This window comes from Oncorhynchus nerka, linkage group LG22 (assembly GCF_034236695.1).
Source record: "Oncorhynchus nerka isolate Pitt River linkage group LG22, Oner_Uvic_2.0, whole genome shotgun sequence".
NCBI classification, from domain to species: Eukaryota; Metazoa; Chordata; class Actinopteri; order Salmoniformes; family Salmonidae; genus Oncorhynchus; species Oncorhynchus nerka.
This window is the reverse complement of record NC_088417.1, coordinates 70250150-70266177: the sequence shown is the minus strand read 5'-3', so window position 1 is coordinate 70266177 and position 16028 is coordinate 70250150. Positions and strand designations below refer to the sequence as shown.

The following is a 16028-nucleotide window of genomic DNA, read 5'->3' as shown; positions in this document are numbered from 1 at the left end:
CAATACTAATCGAGAACAGAAAAGCGATCGCTTGCCAGCTGCATTTATTTTTCCTCCATGCCTGCATTTCCCATGGCGCCCGCTATCGTGTTGGTTAACTGGGGGACATATTAACTGTTATTTCATTTAACGTGGATATAACTAGGTATTTTTAAAATATTTTTTACCTTTGTTGAAACTATTTTCGTTTAATTCTCAACCGGCCATGACCGTGGAGCAGAATGTCCTCCAACAGCATTCTCAGAAGGTAGGTGCATCGTAGTGGCAATGTTTTCCTTCTCCGCCTGGTTGCTAGCTAGCAAAACTGCCAGAGAAAGTTAGCTTGATGTTTGTTCCCAAGTGTGGCGTCAGATCCTTGGATATTTTCTCAATCGATTGTACAGTCCCTGAAAGTATTTACAAACAACACGCATCGTTAAATAATCCCATTGCCTTGTCAAAGAAATCACGAAGGCAGATCGGTATCCAACTACAGTAGCTAATTAGGTATCTAGACCTATCTACATTGTCAGCAAGTTAGCTAGCGCGTTATCTTGCTAACGTTACAGCTAGCCCCGCTAACATAAGTTTACAAACAGTGACACGCCTATGAGGGCAACGGCTAGCTAGCTGGGTAACTAGCTAATGTCGTCAATTCAGCATTACAAGCTGGTCGTTACTGGGTGGCCAAATGTTAGCTACCTCAAGTTCAGACAGTCTTTGCCCTGTGATCATCTGTCGTCAGATGCTAGCAGCTACCGTCAAATGTAGCTATATTGTTAGCTAGCTAGTCAGCTAAGGAGTCAGAAACGTTAGAAGTAATTTACAGTTATTGACTGTTGAGGGGTTATAATAGCAAGTTACTATTGCTTTCAACATGCAAACAAGACACTTGACCCAGGCTGTGTGCTTGGTCTGGTTTGCTAACGTTACTGAAATGACTGTTGGGATATGTTTGTTTACGTGCAGTGACTGCCAGGCAGCCAGGAGTGACAACGATGAGTGAATGCAACTGCATTACTGCAAGCTTGCTGGGTATGGGTTGGTTGGTTAGTTTGACAGGTTACGTTAAAGAACATATTTGATAAATACGTATCTAGTACAACTATGCAGATATGCATAATTTATTGTGTTTTGATTGTAAGCTGGAAAAACATTGGTCACATTACACCTTATCTCTTATTTGTTCATTGGATTTGGAAGAGGAGGTGCAACAACATTACTTCTTAATTTTAGTTAATTATTAGAGGGCAGAATGAGCAATAGGTTGTTAACCAATATTAACTATATGAGGCAAATGATCTAGCCTAGTACTAGTGAGCTGGCTGCTGACAGCATAGCCCTCACACCATAGCAGCTGGTTACGTAACTCAACTCTTTTTAGGTAAGGTAGCTAGCTACCTACCAGCAGTATTACACTGTCATGGGATTTGTCTGAGGGTGTTACCATCCCTCAGATTACCATCCAGCACCACATCCTTTGATCAGTTTTGATGGTGACATGATTTGGCAATGTTTAGATTCTACTCTCTATTGACTTAGTTCAGAACAGCAGGAGGTTTATCATCATCGTGTTATTGGACTATATACGGCTATTTATATTGCTGCCCTGTGAAGTTGCAATACACTTCGGTAGTGACACACAGTTAGCATTCAAAACAGTATATTGCCTTCATGCCTGGTTGCATGTAGGCTTAAATTCACTCACATTGGATATGGGATAAGATTAGTGTTCTTTAAACATTATTTGGTTGAAATAAAATGTTATCTCTGAGAAATTAAGCAAATTGATTGCAAACAAATGGACTGCATTCATATAATCTTCAGTAACAATAGTACCTAATCAATTCGCTTAATTTCTCAGAGAGAAAATTATATTTTGACAAAATAATGTTTCAGTAATGCTGATCTTATCTGTTTCTAACTACAGAAATTATTTCAGAACAATCGAGGAGATGGTGGATGTCAATCCTCTTTCTTGTGCTTTTTGAGGTGGCATGACTAAAGGCTACTCCTGTAAACTCATTGGTCTTGTAACACTTAGGAATGCTCATTCCTGTAAGGCTCGCTGTGCTAGTGTCAATCACTGACCTCATGGTAAGGAGAGACTTTGTGCGACAGACAGACAGACGCTCTAGACTTGCCACATGAGGATGAGTTGAGGTGTGTTCCAGGCAACTGGAAGCTGGTAGCCTAGTGGTTAGAGCGTTGGGCCAGTAACCGAAATGTTGCAAGATCAAATCCCCAAGCTGACAAGGTGAAAATCTGCCGTTCTGCCCCTGAACAAGGCAGTTAACCCCCACTGTTCCTCGGCCGTCATTGAAAATAATAAGAATTTTTCTTAACCGACTTGCCTAATTAAATCAAATATAAGAAGGCCTGACCCCTCTCACCCTTGGTCACCTTCTGCCTGCTTGTAGCTAGCCTATATAATGTGTTCATAAACGTGACCGGAGTGCCTGGATACAGCCCGTAGCCGTGGTATATAGGCCATATACCACTAACCCTCGAGGTGCCTTATTGCTTTAATAAACCGGTTGCAACACAGTAATGCAAGGAACTACAAATCTAAATTGAAAATGTTGCTTTAATAAGTCAATTCATAAATGCACTTTGCCTGAAAAAGTAGTACGGACAAAATTCTTAACCACATGCTAGCTAGCAAGCTTACATTAAATGTATGCAAATACTAAGCATTAGCGCCACTTCTAGAGTGACTAACACTCGCCAATTATTTATTAATATTGATCTGAATGTTTCCATTTATTGTGCACAAATTAAATAAATTGTCCCATGTTATTGTTTGTTGGCCCCGCTGGAAATTGATGCCGTTCTTTTAGCTGGGGAAGATGCTGCTGTGTAGTGCTCCACCGCTTCCAGATTTGGCATCCAGTAAATTTGAAGCAAGGTTTAGAATCTGTGTCCACTGACATACATTATTTCTCGTGCCTCTAGTCCGGTATCTGACAGTTTCTGGATCATGGTGGATCGGAGGCAGTGGTTGGTAAATCTGCAACCTGCCAGCTGTTTTGAAGATATTTGGCAACATTGTTGCGAGGATGTTCACACCCATCGGCTCTTTTGTGTACCTGAAGCATAAGACAACATAACCTTAGCTAATAGTTAGGTCTACATAGAGACTGGTTATATTGCCAGGATACATTAGAATGATTTAGCTAGATAGCTAACAGTGAACCATAAAAATCCTGTAGAATGAGGTTCTGCTCCGTTTTTGATGTATTCCCAAACTCACAATGTATCCATTTTTCTTCACAACAGTCAGTGATGCAGGTAAGTGCCCACTTTGTTTATTTCACAATGTTCGTTTCGGATTCTGGCAAGTTCAATTAAACTCACATTTTCTACACCGGCATGTCAAGCTATTGTTGATGTAGCCATTTTATCAAGGTGAAAAGGCGCAATGATATCAAGCTGAAAAGACAAACCTCATGGTATACGGTGTCACATACACACGGCTAAATGCTGTTTTAGCCAATCAGCATCCAGTATCCAAACTACCTAGTTTATGATTAGAATTAAGAGACACCCAATAATAGTGAGGTTCTTTTGAATTCCAGTATGGGGTGGAGTGTGTTTGTTTGGAGTGAGAACTTGGCCTAGCAGCTGTCTCTGGGTTTGATTCACTGTCCTAAGAACACTGCCTAGTAGTGTTTACTGCCTAGCCTGCATGGGAGCTGGGCCAGAGAGAGAGACTGAGACTGAGATGGAGGACTTGGTTGGTGTGTTGTTTATGTTCAGTTACTCTTAACAGAGGTGTGAACTGTGTTTTCCCTCTCTCTCGTGGCCCTGTGAAACACAGGTGCCCCAGGCAGGACCAGAGTGAAACTCTTTCACTTTTAACCCCCTGTGAAATATCTGGAGCTAGTTGCTAAGGAGCTGCTGCACAGTGGACACAAGTGGAGAACTAGTACACACTACGCACCCATATATATTTTTACTCAAACATGGGCCGCCCGTCCATGATGACATCTTTGCAGCACAACAGCCACTTTTAACAGTGTAGGGCCTACTTACTGTACAACCCTCTATGGCTACGATCCTAGGACCTAGAATAGTGGCCTGAGCCTCAGGCCCTGACAGTAAGTGTTCTCCATCATTGTTTGGAGCGTTGGAGTGCACTTGGGCAGTGTGTGTAATGCACTGGCTCATTGTTTAGTGGACACAGCCATTGTGTGGTGGTAAGCCCTTGCATCCCAGCTGGGGTTGACATGCAACAGCTACAGCAGGGCAGACATGAGTGCACAGTGCAGTCTCATCCTCTCCACTAGCTAAAGCCTAACTGTCGGGTGTTTAGAGAAACGGACAGGGGTCCAGATAAGGCCTGCATGGATTCGGTAAAACATTGTAGTCTACTTGCAATGCAATACCCTCTGCAGCCTAGCGAGCTTGGTTCACTTATGATTCAGTCAGACATTGTGTTCCTGCTGATGTGTAGTGCAGTTAGTGAAGTGATGTGTGTCCTGTCCTGTTATGTCCTCTTCTCGCTTTCTATGAATCTCTCTGCCTCTTCCCCCCCAACATCTCTGACTGCCTGTTTCTCTGATGATGTGTGCTTCTCTCGCTCCTGACAGCACCAGCAGACTCTACTGAACCAGCTGAGGGAGGTCACAGGCACCACAGACGTCCAGCTGCTCCAGCAGGCCCTGCAGGTAACACGCACACAAGGCCCTGCGGTACGGATGCAGTGATGTCAAATTGCGAGATCTTGTTAAATTTCTCAATTTACAATGTCTGAGTGTTGATCAAGCTGTTGTATTTATTTAGTCTGTAGTGCTGAACGATTGAACTAAAATGTGTTGGTTGTTTAGTAACTGGAAAAAACAAATTACTCGAATTCCATTTAGTTTTTAGTTTTTTTGTGAGCCGAACATGCTGTTTCTTAGAGATAAATCTAATCATTCACGAGAGAAGTCAAGAACTATGGGACGCTAGGCTGAAAGGAGTTGTAGTTTTCATTTAGCAAATATCCAACTTAGTTCAGCACAGAAACGTGGTAATTAACTACTTAACTTTTTTCAGGCTCGGACAGAGTGACAGATTAGAGGGGAAGAGGCAAAGCGAGTGGTTTCTCTGTCCAAAATAAGCCCAATGAGTTTATATTTGCTTAATTTGGACCTAAGTTTGTCTCCTTCCTTTTGGACGACTCCCCCCATTGGTAGGGCGGAGACATTCAATACAGATCTCTGGACGGATACACTTTTACACCTGCTACCTTAGGCTAGATCGTACAGTCATCGGGCTAGATGCATACAGACCGCATAAACCGCAACGAGAGGGATCAAGACAGGTTGTGAAAGTATGCCTTATCTACTTTGAAGAACTAGTAGAATGATTTAATCAGACAGCTCTGCAGCATACTTAGGCATATAGCTAAAAGGATGACCGTAGCAATATGGGGAGCACATAGATACCATTATATGGTCTGGTTGACTGACTGATACAGCCAGACCATATAGCGGATATTGATTTTCAGGGATGCATTTCAAAATGGTTTGACACAATTTGATATGTTACCAATTTTATGTTCAGAAATCTCTAGTGGGAGTTCTGGAAATTGCTTATTTTCACCCAATTCATCAGCTTTATTGATCTCCCAGAGTAAGTGTTGACAGTCTACATCTAAACCAGTCTCTGACAGTAGAGCTCTAACCCTGCTATCCCTGCAGGTCAGTAATGGAGACCTGGCGGAGGCGGTGGCCTTTCTGACAGAGAAGAATGCCAAGGTGCCCCAGCAGGATGAGGCTACCTACTACCAGACCACCCAGGTGGGCAACGACAGATACATCAGCGTGGGCAGCCAGGCAGACACTAGTGAGTACTTACCTCACCCAGCACTGCCCGGGGCAGTCCCTAGCCAGGGAGATACCAGTGAGTACCACTACCTACCTCATCTCCGGTGTGTGCATAAGAAAAAATCTGTAGGCCTCAAACCCATTATATACAATGCATTCGGAAAGTATTCAGACCCCTTGACCTTTTCCACATTTTGTTATGTTACAGCCTTATTCTTAAATAGATTTTTGTTAAATCCCTTATCAATCTACATACGATACCTGTTAACAACAAAGCAAAAACAGTTTATTTGAATATTTTGCAAATTAATACAAAAATAAATAAATAAAACATTTACGTAAGTATTCAGACCCTTTACTCAGTACTTTGTTGAAGCGACTTTGGCAGCAATTACAGCCTTGAGTCTTCTTGGGTGTGACGCTACAAGCTTGGCACACCTTTATTTTTTTTGGGGGGGGGGTTCTCCCATTCTTCTCTGCAGATCCTCTCAAGTTCTGTCAGGTTAGATGGGGAGCGTTGCTGCACAGCTATTTTCAGGTCTCTCCACAATACCTGTCTCGGAGCCTTGCGGACAATTCCTTCGACTTCATGGCTTGGTTTTGGCTCTGACATGCACTGTCTCTGGGACTTATAGACCGGTGTGTGCCTTTCCAAATCAATCAATTGAATTGTAGAAACCACTCAAGCATGATCAATGGAAACAGGATGCACCTGAGCTCAATTTCGAGTCTCCTTGCAAAGGGTCTGAATACTTATGTAAGGTAATTCATTTTTGTGTGTGTGTGCAAACATTTATAAAAACCTGAGTTCACTGTGTTTTTATGGGGTATTGTGATGTTTGATGAGGAAACATTTTTATTTAATACATTTTATAATAAGGCTTTAACATAACAATGTGGAAAAAGTCTAGGGTGAATGATTAACATTACTGTCTCCCCTAATTTATATTTAATCATATTTTGCAAATCTTTCCCATTTAGTTTCGTATTGAAGCTCGATGTAAGCACTTAGCATTGTATAAAGGTCTGTGGGATGGCTTTTAGTAGGATGCCTCCTGGTTCTCATGTGAGACAAGGGGTTACTTTGTTGAAATTAAGTGATGTCATCTCTGTGGAATTTTCTGAGATGGGCACGAGAAGTCCTGCCTTTACTGCAGAGGCATATCCTTCTCTGTTCAGGAACACCATATCGTTCTCTGTTCGGGAACACCATATCCTGATACGCCCCTTTTGACTTTCATGCAGGAATGGCCTGATTAATGAACTTACTCACTCCTTTGGATATGTTTCAAATAAGGAAAACAACCTATAACAGGGGTGTCAAACTCCTTCCACAGAGGGCAGAGTGTCTGCAGGTTTTTGTTTTTTCTTTCAGTTAATAGCTAGACAACCAGGTGAGGGGAGTTCCTTACTAATTAGTGACCTTAATTCATCAATCGAGTATGAGGGTGGAGCGAAAACCAGCAGACACTCGGCCCTCTGTGGAATGAGTTTGACACGTGAACTATAATTTAACCCAGTCAATAGAATTGAGAGTTGTCTGAGAGGAGGGGAGAACCTTTTTGCTCTATTTACTACTGTGATGATGACTCACCTTAGTCTTTTTATAGGTTTGTTTAATATTATAGGCTACTGCACCAAATTTTAAGCTCTCCTCTTCTCTTTGTGGTCTTTTAAGCTGGGATTAAAAAAAAGGCTATTGTCTGTCTGCCCTTTCCTGTCTGTGAAACACCGCAGCATGACTGGGATTATAAAATCAGTAAGGGTGGGATTTGAACTTGGAGTACTTAACTTTAAGCGTAAATCATGCATTGATGTCAGTGGAAGACTGGTGTGAAAAACTTGAGTTATGTTATGAAGAAGGTCTAAGTAATGTAAGTATGTATATGTGTGTATGTAAGTAAGGAGTTGTACGTATGTGTTGCTTTAGATGTGATTGACCTGACTGGTGATGATAAGGATGACCTCCAGAGGGCTATCGCTCTCAGCCTGGAGGAGTCCAGCCGGGCCTTCAGGGAGACTGGCATCACCGACGAGGAGCAAGCCATCAGCAGGTACACCACCGTCATGCCATCAGCTGGGCTAAGGGGAGAGGAGGAGCATTCAGGGAGTGTTTGAGTGGAAAAATGTCAATGATCTGCGCATTTGAGGGGATCAGACTGAGCAAGTCGCTGTGCAGTTTTGCTAATGTGCTTTATTCATGTTAGGGCTTTGAAATAATAAAATATCCTTTTGATGAAAGTGCTTTCTTTAACTTGTTGTACTCTTTGCAGAGTTCTGGAGGCCAGCATAGCGGAGAACAAGGCGAGCCTGAAGCGGACACACACGGAGGTGTGGAGTGACTCGCCCAACCCTCACGACAGGAAAAGGATGGAGAACTGCCCCGTCGGGCTCAAGAACGTGGGCAACACCTGCTGGTTCAGCGCCGTCATCCAGGTGGGGATAAACACACACCCTCCATTTTGACTCTGCTAAACATCCTAAATCAATGTAATGTATTCAATATAGGCCTTGACATATATGTAGAGCTCTTTCTAGAGAGACTTGGAAAGACTAGCACTCCCTGTCATAAGGTAGGGATTACGTTGTTAATGTATAGACCCCCTAGTGGAGGGTAAAGTGAGCTGAAATATTCTGAATGAACACTGTATACACCGTCACCTGGTCCCTGTCTACCTGTGTTTGGTCTCTAACCACAATTAGAGATTCAATGAAAGCAGGTGATAAAATGAAGTGACAACTCCACTAATCATTCTCCTTTACTAATTATTTAATATTTTTTTCAAAAGATATGGAAGTTTGGTTTGTAACTTGGAACACTAACATTCTTCTGTAATCCATCATACCCATACAGCATTCCAGCTAGCAGCAACAGTGTGATAACATCCATAGTGTAAAACAGCTGTTGACTACCTCACTGTACAGCAACATGCATGCTCTCTTTTGATAGTACACAAATGTTTATTGCTGGTTCAAAGCGACATTAATGTTATTCAAGAAAGCTGACTGGTTTCTATCTGTTTGTTTCTAGTCTCTGTTCAACCTACTGGAGTTCCAGAGGCTGGTGCTGTATTACTCCCCTCCTGCCAGAGTCCAGGACCTGCCTCGCAACCAGAAGGTGAACCACCTATCGTCCTCCACTCACCCAGACAACTCATATCAACTCTCAGCAGTGAAGATTAGGTCAAATCCCCCGGACCAATACGCTACAGAGATAGTGGCACTGAAAAACTCCCCTTCTGTTAGGAACATATGTTAAACCCTATAGGCAATAGCTGGGGAAAGGTCTGGTTAGCTCTCTCCTGACTTTGAGATCCATGGCCCTCAGCTGGACAGCTATCATTCCTGTTAGCCTCTGAGCTGGGCATTGGCCCTCTGAAGAGAGGCTCGACTCTCTGGGTTGTAAATACCCTCACTGTGCAACATCTCTATTTGGTTGCAGCATGATCTGATTTCCCCTCAGGTTCCAGTGGTTCACGCTCCCCCTGACTGCCCTGTCTATTTAGCACCCCCCCACCCCTCTCTGTAGCAGTTGCAGTCTTTTCCTCATTGGTTTCCACAACTGCGATCTTATCTGCACAGCACGTTGCTCCCACCCGCTTCCCATGGAGCACGCCATAGGGTTAGTGGTTAGCACACATCCACTAATCTGGGATAAGCCTCTGCTGCTGTTGCCATATAGCGACAGTTTAAACAATTTGCGCATTATGCCCGAAATCTTGATGTTTTTGTTCGTCATGGTCTTCGGGGCAGGTTTTTTTTCATGCTGTTCGTGCAAAAAAAAATTGGGGGGACAAGTCGAAGTAGCCAAAGTCTACCCTCCTTCTTCGGTGATCGGTCAACAGTACTACTCCTAGTAGGAGTGGAACATTAAGTGTTTGTTTTCATTCAAAGAGAGAAGACTAGTTTTCCTGCACATTTTTTGACTTGAGAAATTCAGACTATTTTGAGGAAGAGTTTCTGGCTATGTTGTTGCTACGGCGTCTCGAGGGGCAAATGCTAATATTGACCCTTTTTTAAAATTGTTTTTCAACAGAAGGGCTCCCATACTCATTCCTTTTAGGGCTTGGACCCTAACCTGTCATCAATAGCCTTGAGCACCGAGAGAACCTTGCTCTAGTTTTCTTTTAATCTGCTCTTTTCTGTCAACAAGGCTCGACTTCGAAGCAAGGCTTTGCTCTTTGCTTTTAACATCTACCATAGGCTTAGTGTGTAATTTATAACTCATTGATTCATTGCCAGTAGTTATGGTGCAGCCATCTAGTCAGTGTCCTACTGTATATAGAGCAGTGGAGGACACCCTCTGGTTGTCACATCTCGCACCAGCTCAGATTTACTGGGTCAGCTAAGCATCGCTAGGATCCAACAGAAAAACACATTCCCTCGCATAAACTGGGAATATACCCGTTCTTCATATTTTGATAGGCACACTACCACCATCATAAAGCACTGAATGTGAACATATTATAATAGTACTTCTCAATGCAATCTCTACGGTCTGAAAGATGGTTAACATTAAAACTGGAATATGACTGTGATTTGGAAACCATTGTTCCCTTACTCTAGAAGGCGAGTTGTCATGGTAACTAACGTCCCTGTGTGTGTTGTTCCTGTTGTCGTTCCTTAGGAGCACAGGAACCTGCCCTTCATGCAGGAGCTGAGAAACCTTTTCTCACTCATGGTGGGTTCTAAGAGGAAGTACGTGGACCCATCGCGTGCTGTGGAGATCCTCAAGGACGCCTTCAAGTCCAGCGAGTCTCAGCAGGTAAACCTCCTAGCTATCACTCTACCCTTCAAATGTATTTATAATGCCTTTTTTACATAAACAGTTGTCACAAAGTGCTTTACAGTAACCCAGCCTAGACCCCTCAAAAAGCAAGCAACAGCACAGTGGCAAGGCAAGACAAAATGATTTATGAAGCCAGCTATGCCATGCATAGTCATCCAGACATCTGGTGTGATTAAATTCTGTGTATTATTTGATCCAGCAAGTGTAACTATGGGGTACATGGACAGGGCTACAGGGGCTTGCTGTAAAATAAATGTCTGACTGGAGCAAATGCTCTTATTGAGCAATCAACTTAATGTGATTATTCTACTCCAGTAGAACAATGTCTAATGTACACTACATTACCAAAAGTATGTGGACATCTCATTCCAAAATCATGGGCATTAACATGGAGTTAATGATATAACTTTCCACTAGTTGTTGAAATATTGCTGTGGGGACTTGCTTCCATTCAACCACAAGCAGTTGGAGTTCCAATTCATCCCAAAGGTGTTCAATGGGGTTGAGGTCAGGGCTCTGTGCAGGCCAGCAAAGTTCTTCCACACCGATCTCGACAAACCATTGGACTTCACTTTGTGCACGGGGGCATTGTCATGCTGAAACAGGAAGGAGCCTTCCCCAAACTGCTGCCACAAATTTGGAAACACATTATTGTCTAGAATTCCATTGTATACTGTAGCATTAAGATTTCCCTTCACTGGAACTAAGGGGCCTATCCTGAAACCATGAACATTTTAAAAACAGATCATTATTCCTCCATCAAAATTGACAGTTGGCACTATGCATTGGTGCAGGTTCTCCTGACATCCACCAAACCCAGATTCGTCCATCACACTGCCCTGTGGTGAAGCGTGATTGATCACTCCAGAGAACGTGCTTCCACTGCTCCAGAGTCCAATAGTGGCAAGCTTTACACCACTTTAGCCAACGCTTGGCATTGCACATAGTTATCTTAGGCAGCTGCTCGGTCATGGAAACCCATTTCATGAAGCTACTGACGAACAGTTCTTGTGCTGAAGTTGCTTCCAGAGGCAGTTTGGAACTCGGTAGTGAGTGTGGTTGCAACACGCTTCAGCGGTCCTGTTCTGTGAGCTTGTGTGGTCTACCACTTCGCGACTGAGATGTTGTTGCTCCTAGACGTTTCCACTTCACAATAACAGCACTTACAGTTGACCGGGGCAGCTCTAGCAGGGCAGACATCTGACAAACTAAATTGTTGTGAAGGTGGCATTCTATGACCGTGCCATGTTGAATGTCACTGAGCTCTTCAGAAAGGCCATTCTACTGCCATTTGGTGGGTGGGTGCTAGGTCAGCTTGAGTATTGCCGATTGTGGCTTCTATCAACTGCCAATGCTTGTCTTTGGAGATTGCATGGCTGTGTGCTTGATTTTATACACCTGTCAGCAAAGGGTGTGGCTGAAATAGCCAAATCCACTCATTTGAAGGGGTGTCCACTTACATATCTGATATACACAAAGTATGTCTTTTTTTTTTTTTAAGCGACCAAGATACCATTGTTTTGTCAGTTGGTAAATGCATGATTAGAATTCTCTCCTACCTTCCCATTGTCCCTTGTCTCTTTGGCAGAGGACTGACTCCTCCCTTAACTATTTGGCTGAGTCAGCAAGGGTAACAAGGCCCAGTGGAAGTTGGAACACCAGGCCCTCCCCTGTCCCCCTGACACCATCAACCACGCTTGTCTATAATGTTAATCCCTAGACCACGATTAGCTATTTTATGCTAATATGCTGTAATGTCATGGTAATATGACACCGTCCCAAAACTGTTCAGTGTCTGCCCCCCAAAACCTGGTAATGATGAGCTAATGTTTCTGTTAAGGTCCTGTGAGGTCGGTCATCTGACCACTGTACTCATCAGTAACGTCTGCAGTACGCTCTGCTCTTGCCCCTTCGTGTGTGTGGGGTTAGAGAAGCGTGGACCCCAATCAGAGGGCGCAATGTACGTCTGTAAAGGATCCTCTGGGCTGTTGGTTGCTTTTGAAGCCTAACGATTAGATTTGACCCAACTGGGGGGATATAAATCGACTTTAGCAATTTACGTCTCTCAGTATAATCCCACTTACCTCCTTTCCATGTTTTAAACCTTGGCTAAATTCTCTAGGTCTAGGAGTTCTAGGCCTATTATATTCTACAGTGATTTTAAGTGATTGGACCTGTGCTGCTGGGCAGAGTTGGAGCCTGTGTAAATTCTTCACTCCTCACAGTTGCCCTTAAAGCATTGTTCTAATTGTCCGGTCTCTCTATGTTGTGCCCTGAAAGCAGCTTTCTAATTGGTTTGTCTTTGTGTGCTGCTTGTAAGTAGTGTTGTAATTGGTCTGTTTCTCTCTGTGTTCCCGGAACAGCAGGATGTCAGTGAGTTTACACATAAGCTGTTGGACTGGTTGGAGGATGCCTTCCAGATGAAGGCAGAGGAGGACAGGTATGGAAAAACATCTCGCTAATGTCACACACATGATTTGTCAAAAAAGCACATGAAACACAAACACACGCTGTGATTAATTCTCCTAGGGGACAAAGGGACATATGCCCTCTCTGTGTTTTCATACAGTATGTACCGTAGTGACTTTAGTAACCATTTTATGAAGGTACCTGTGCAAAAGGGGCTAGGATCATTATTCATATAGCTTAGAGGCCTAAACATCCTCTTCCACGTGGGTGTGCGTGTGCGCACTGTGACACCCCAATGAGTGTGTGTTTTGACTCTGACCTCTTTCCGTTCCCAGAGAGGGTGAGAAACCAAAGAACCCGATGGTTGAGCTGTTCTATGGCCGCTTCCAGGCTGTGGGGGTTCTGGAAGGTAAGAGAGGGAAGCAAACATGTTAGAATGCCCCTGGTGTAGGAGGATAGATGACTGGAGAGGGATTGAGAAATGAGGCTCAGCCGTCTGTAGCAGTAGCAGCAATGAGAGAGGGAGAGAGAGTCCTTGTCCCCGGTAATGAAAGGTGACCTTGTTTTAAACATGCACTCTCAAACGTTTGTATAATTTCAGACAGTAGTTTTGAAAGTGGTGCTCACGAGCCAAAGGTGGTCCCTGTTTTTGTGTACTACGTCATCAAATTGTGTACTAGGTCATCCATTTCGTATGATATGTTTGTCCCAGAAATCGGTCTTCTCACAAATGTCTGTAGCGTCCGAACAGTTTGACCTACAAACTATTATGACCACTCTCATGAACACGATGCTGTTCTCACACAAGTGTCAGAAGAATCGTCTGAAGGTGACCGGTACAGGTTTAAATAATTTATGGAAGTATGAAGGTAGTTTTGTGCCTACCCCGAAAAAGGGGTTAAATATCTCCTTGATATAGGACAGACACTTCAAAACCTTGATTCTTATAATTGATTTTTTTGACTGTCCTTTTTGCCATTTAGGAATGTTATATATATTTTTTGTATACGTAAAGGGCTCCTAAAATTCAAAATCAAATAGCTAAATGATCCATCTTAACACAACGCCATATGTCAGCTTAGCCCCCCCAACCTCTTCGACTGTAAAGAAATATGTTACGAATTTGTTGTGCTTAAGATCCTGGAGGTCATCTTTAATGAGATGTGGCACATGTAAAAGTACCGGGGCTGCAGTGCATTGATCCTGGAGGACCTTGACGTCTGATTGACATTGTGCTAATTATGCATGACAATACTGGCTCAGAACCGCCAGACACAAAGCTGGAAAAGCAAGGCAGCTTCTGCTCTTCTTATGACCTTAATGTCTCATTAGCATGTCCGCTAGCTTTCCCTCTCCACTCCCTGGGTTCTGTTTATTTTTTTCTGGTCAGTCTGCACTCAGGTGCTGTAGTCAGCGCAGTGGGTCAGCTGAGGGTCTGTGCTGTATGTAGTCAGTTAGTGGATGTGATGGCAACATCTGGGTTCAAATGTTATTTGTCTTATTTGTATGGTTGAGCTTGCCTGGCGCAATGGACCAATGGAAAAGGTATCCCAGGCAGGCTCAATCAAATGCTTTAAGTATTTGAAACTAAACAAATCCTATTTGAAACCAGGCCTGGCTGATAAATTAGTGTGAAATGGGTCTCTCCTCTCTCTCACACGCCTGGGCCACTTTCTCCCTAGCCTCCCCATATGGCACGTGCTTGCAAGCTAGGGCTAGGCCATGGAGGAATAGTACTGCATAATCGGGTTCAACTGCCTCTACCAAATCCCAGTGCTTCTTTAATTAGTTGTTGGTTATGGCCACAACTGTTATTGTGAGGTACATACAGTGAGGGGGAAAAGTATTTGATCCCCTGCTGATTTTGTACGTTTGCCCACTGACAAAGAAATGATCCGTCTATAATTTTAATGGTAGGTTTATTTGAACAGTGAGAGACAGAACAACAAAAAAATCCAGAAAAAACGCATGTCAAAAATGTTACAAATTGATTTTCATTTTAATGAGGGAAATAAGTATTTGACCCCTCTACAAAACATGACTTAGTACTTGGTGGCAAAACCCTTGTTGGCAATCAGAGGTCAGACGTTTCTTGTAGTTGGCACCAGGTTTTCACACATCTCAGGAGGGATTTGGTCCCACTCCTCTTTGCAGATCTTCTCCAAATCATTAAGGTTTCGAGGCTGACGTTTGGCAACTCGAACCTTCAGCTCCCTCCACAGATTTTATATGGGATTAAGTTCTGGAGACTGGCTAGGCCACACCAGGACCTTAATGTGCTTCTTCTTGAGCCACTCCTTTGTTGCCTTGGCTGTGTGTTTTGGGTCATTGTCATGCTGGAATACCCATCCACAACCCATTTTCATTGCCCTGGCTAAGGGAAGGAGGTTCTCACCCAAGATTTTACGGTACATGGCCCCGTCCATCGTCCCTTTGATGCGGTGAAGTTGTCCTGTCCCCTTAGCAGAAAAACACCCCCAAAACATAATGTTTCCACCTCCATGTTTGACGGTGGGGATGATGTTCTTGGGGTCATAGGCAGCATTCATCCTCCTCCAAACACGGCGAGTTGAGTTGATGCCAAAGAGCTCCGTTTTGGTCTCATCTGACCACAACACAACATCACCCAGTTGTCCTCTGAAATATCCAGATGTTCATTGGCAAACTTCAGACGGGCATGTATATGTGCTTTCTTGAGCAGGGGGACCTTGCATAGTGTGTTACCAATTGTTTTCTTGGTGACTATGGTCCCAGCTGCCTTGAGATCATTGACAAGATCCTCCTGTGTAGTTCTGGGCTGATTCCTCACCATTCTCATGATCATTGCAACTCCACGAGGTGAGATCTTGCATGGAGCCTTAGGCCGAGGGTGATTGACAGTTCTTTTGTGTTTCTTCCATTTGCGAATAATCGCACCAACTGTTGTCACCTTCTCACCAAGCTGCTTGGCGATGGTCTTGTAGCCCATTCCAGCTTTGTGTAGGTCTACAATCTTGTCCCTGACATCCTTGGAGAGCTCTTTGGTCTTGGCCATGGTG

General features: G+C 43.5%; 1 protein-coding gene across 1 annotated transcript in view; it reads left to right on the top strand.

The window, feature by feature from the left end:
* Positions 1-31: 31 nt before the first annotated feature.
* Positions 32-16028, top strand: part of LOC115105575 (ubiquitin carboxyl-terminal hydrolase 25-like) — a 47596-nt gene continuing 31599 nt past the window's right edge. Inside the window, 9 exon segments of the mRNA XM_029627759.2 lie at positions 32-247; positions 4572-4649; positions 5667-5868; positions 7723-7846; positions 8066-8228; positions 8824-8910; positions 10420-10557; positions 12945-13021; positions 13326-13399. Coding sequence (XP_029483619.2) covers positions 206-247; positions 4572-4649; positions 5667-5868; positions 7723-7846; positions 8066-8228; positions 8824-8910; positions 10420-10557; positions 12945-13021; positions 13326-13399 — 985 coding nt within the window. The 5' untranslated portion in view covers positions 32-205.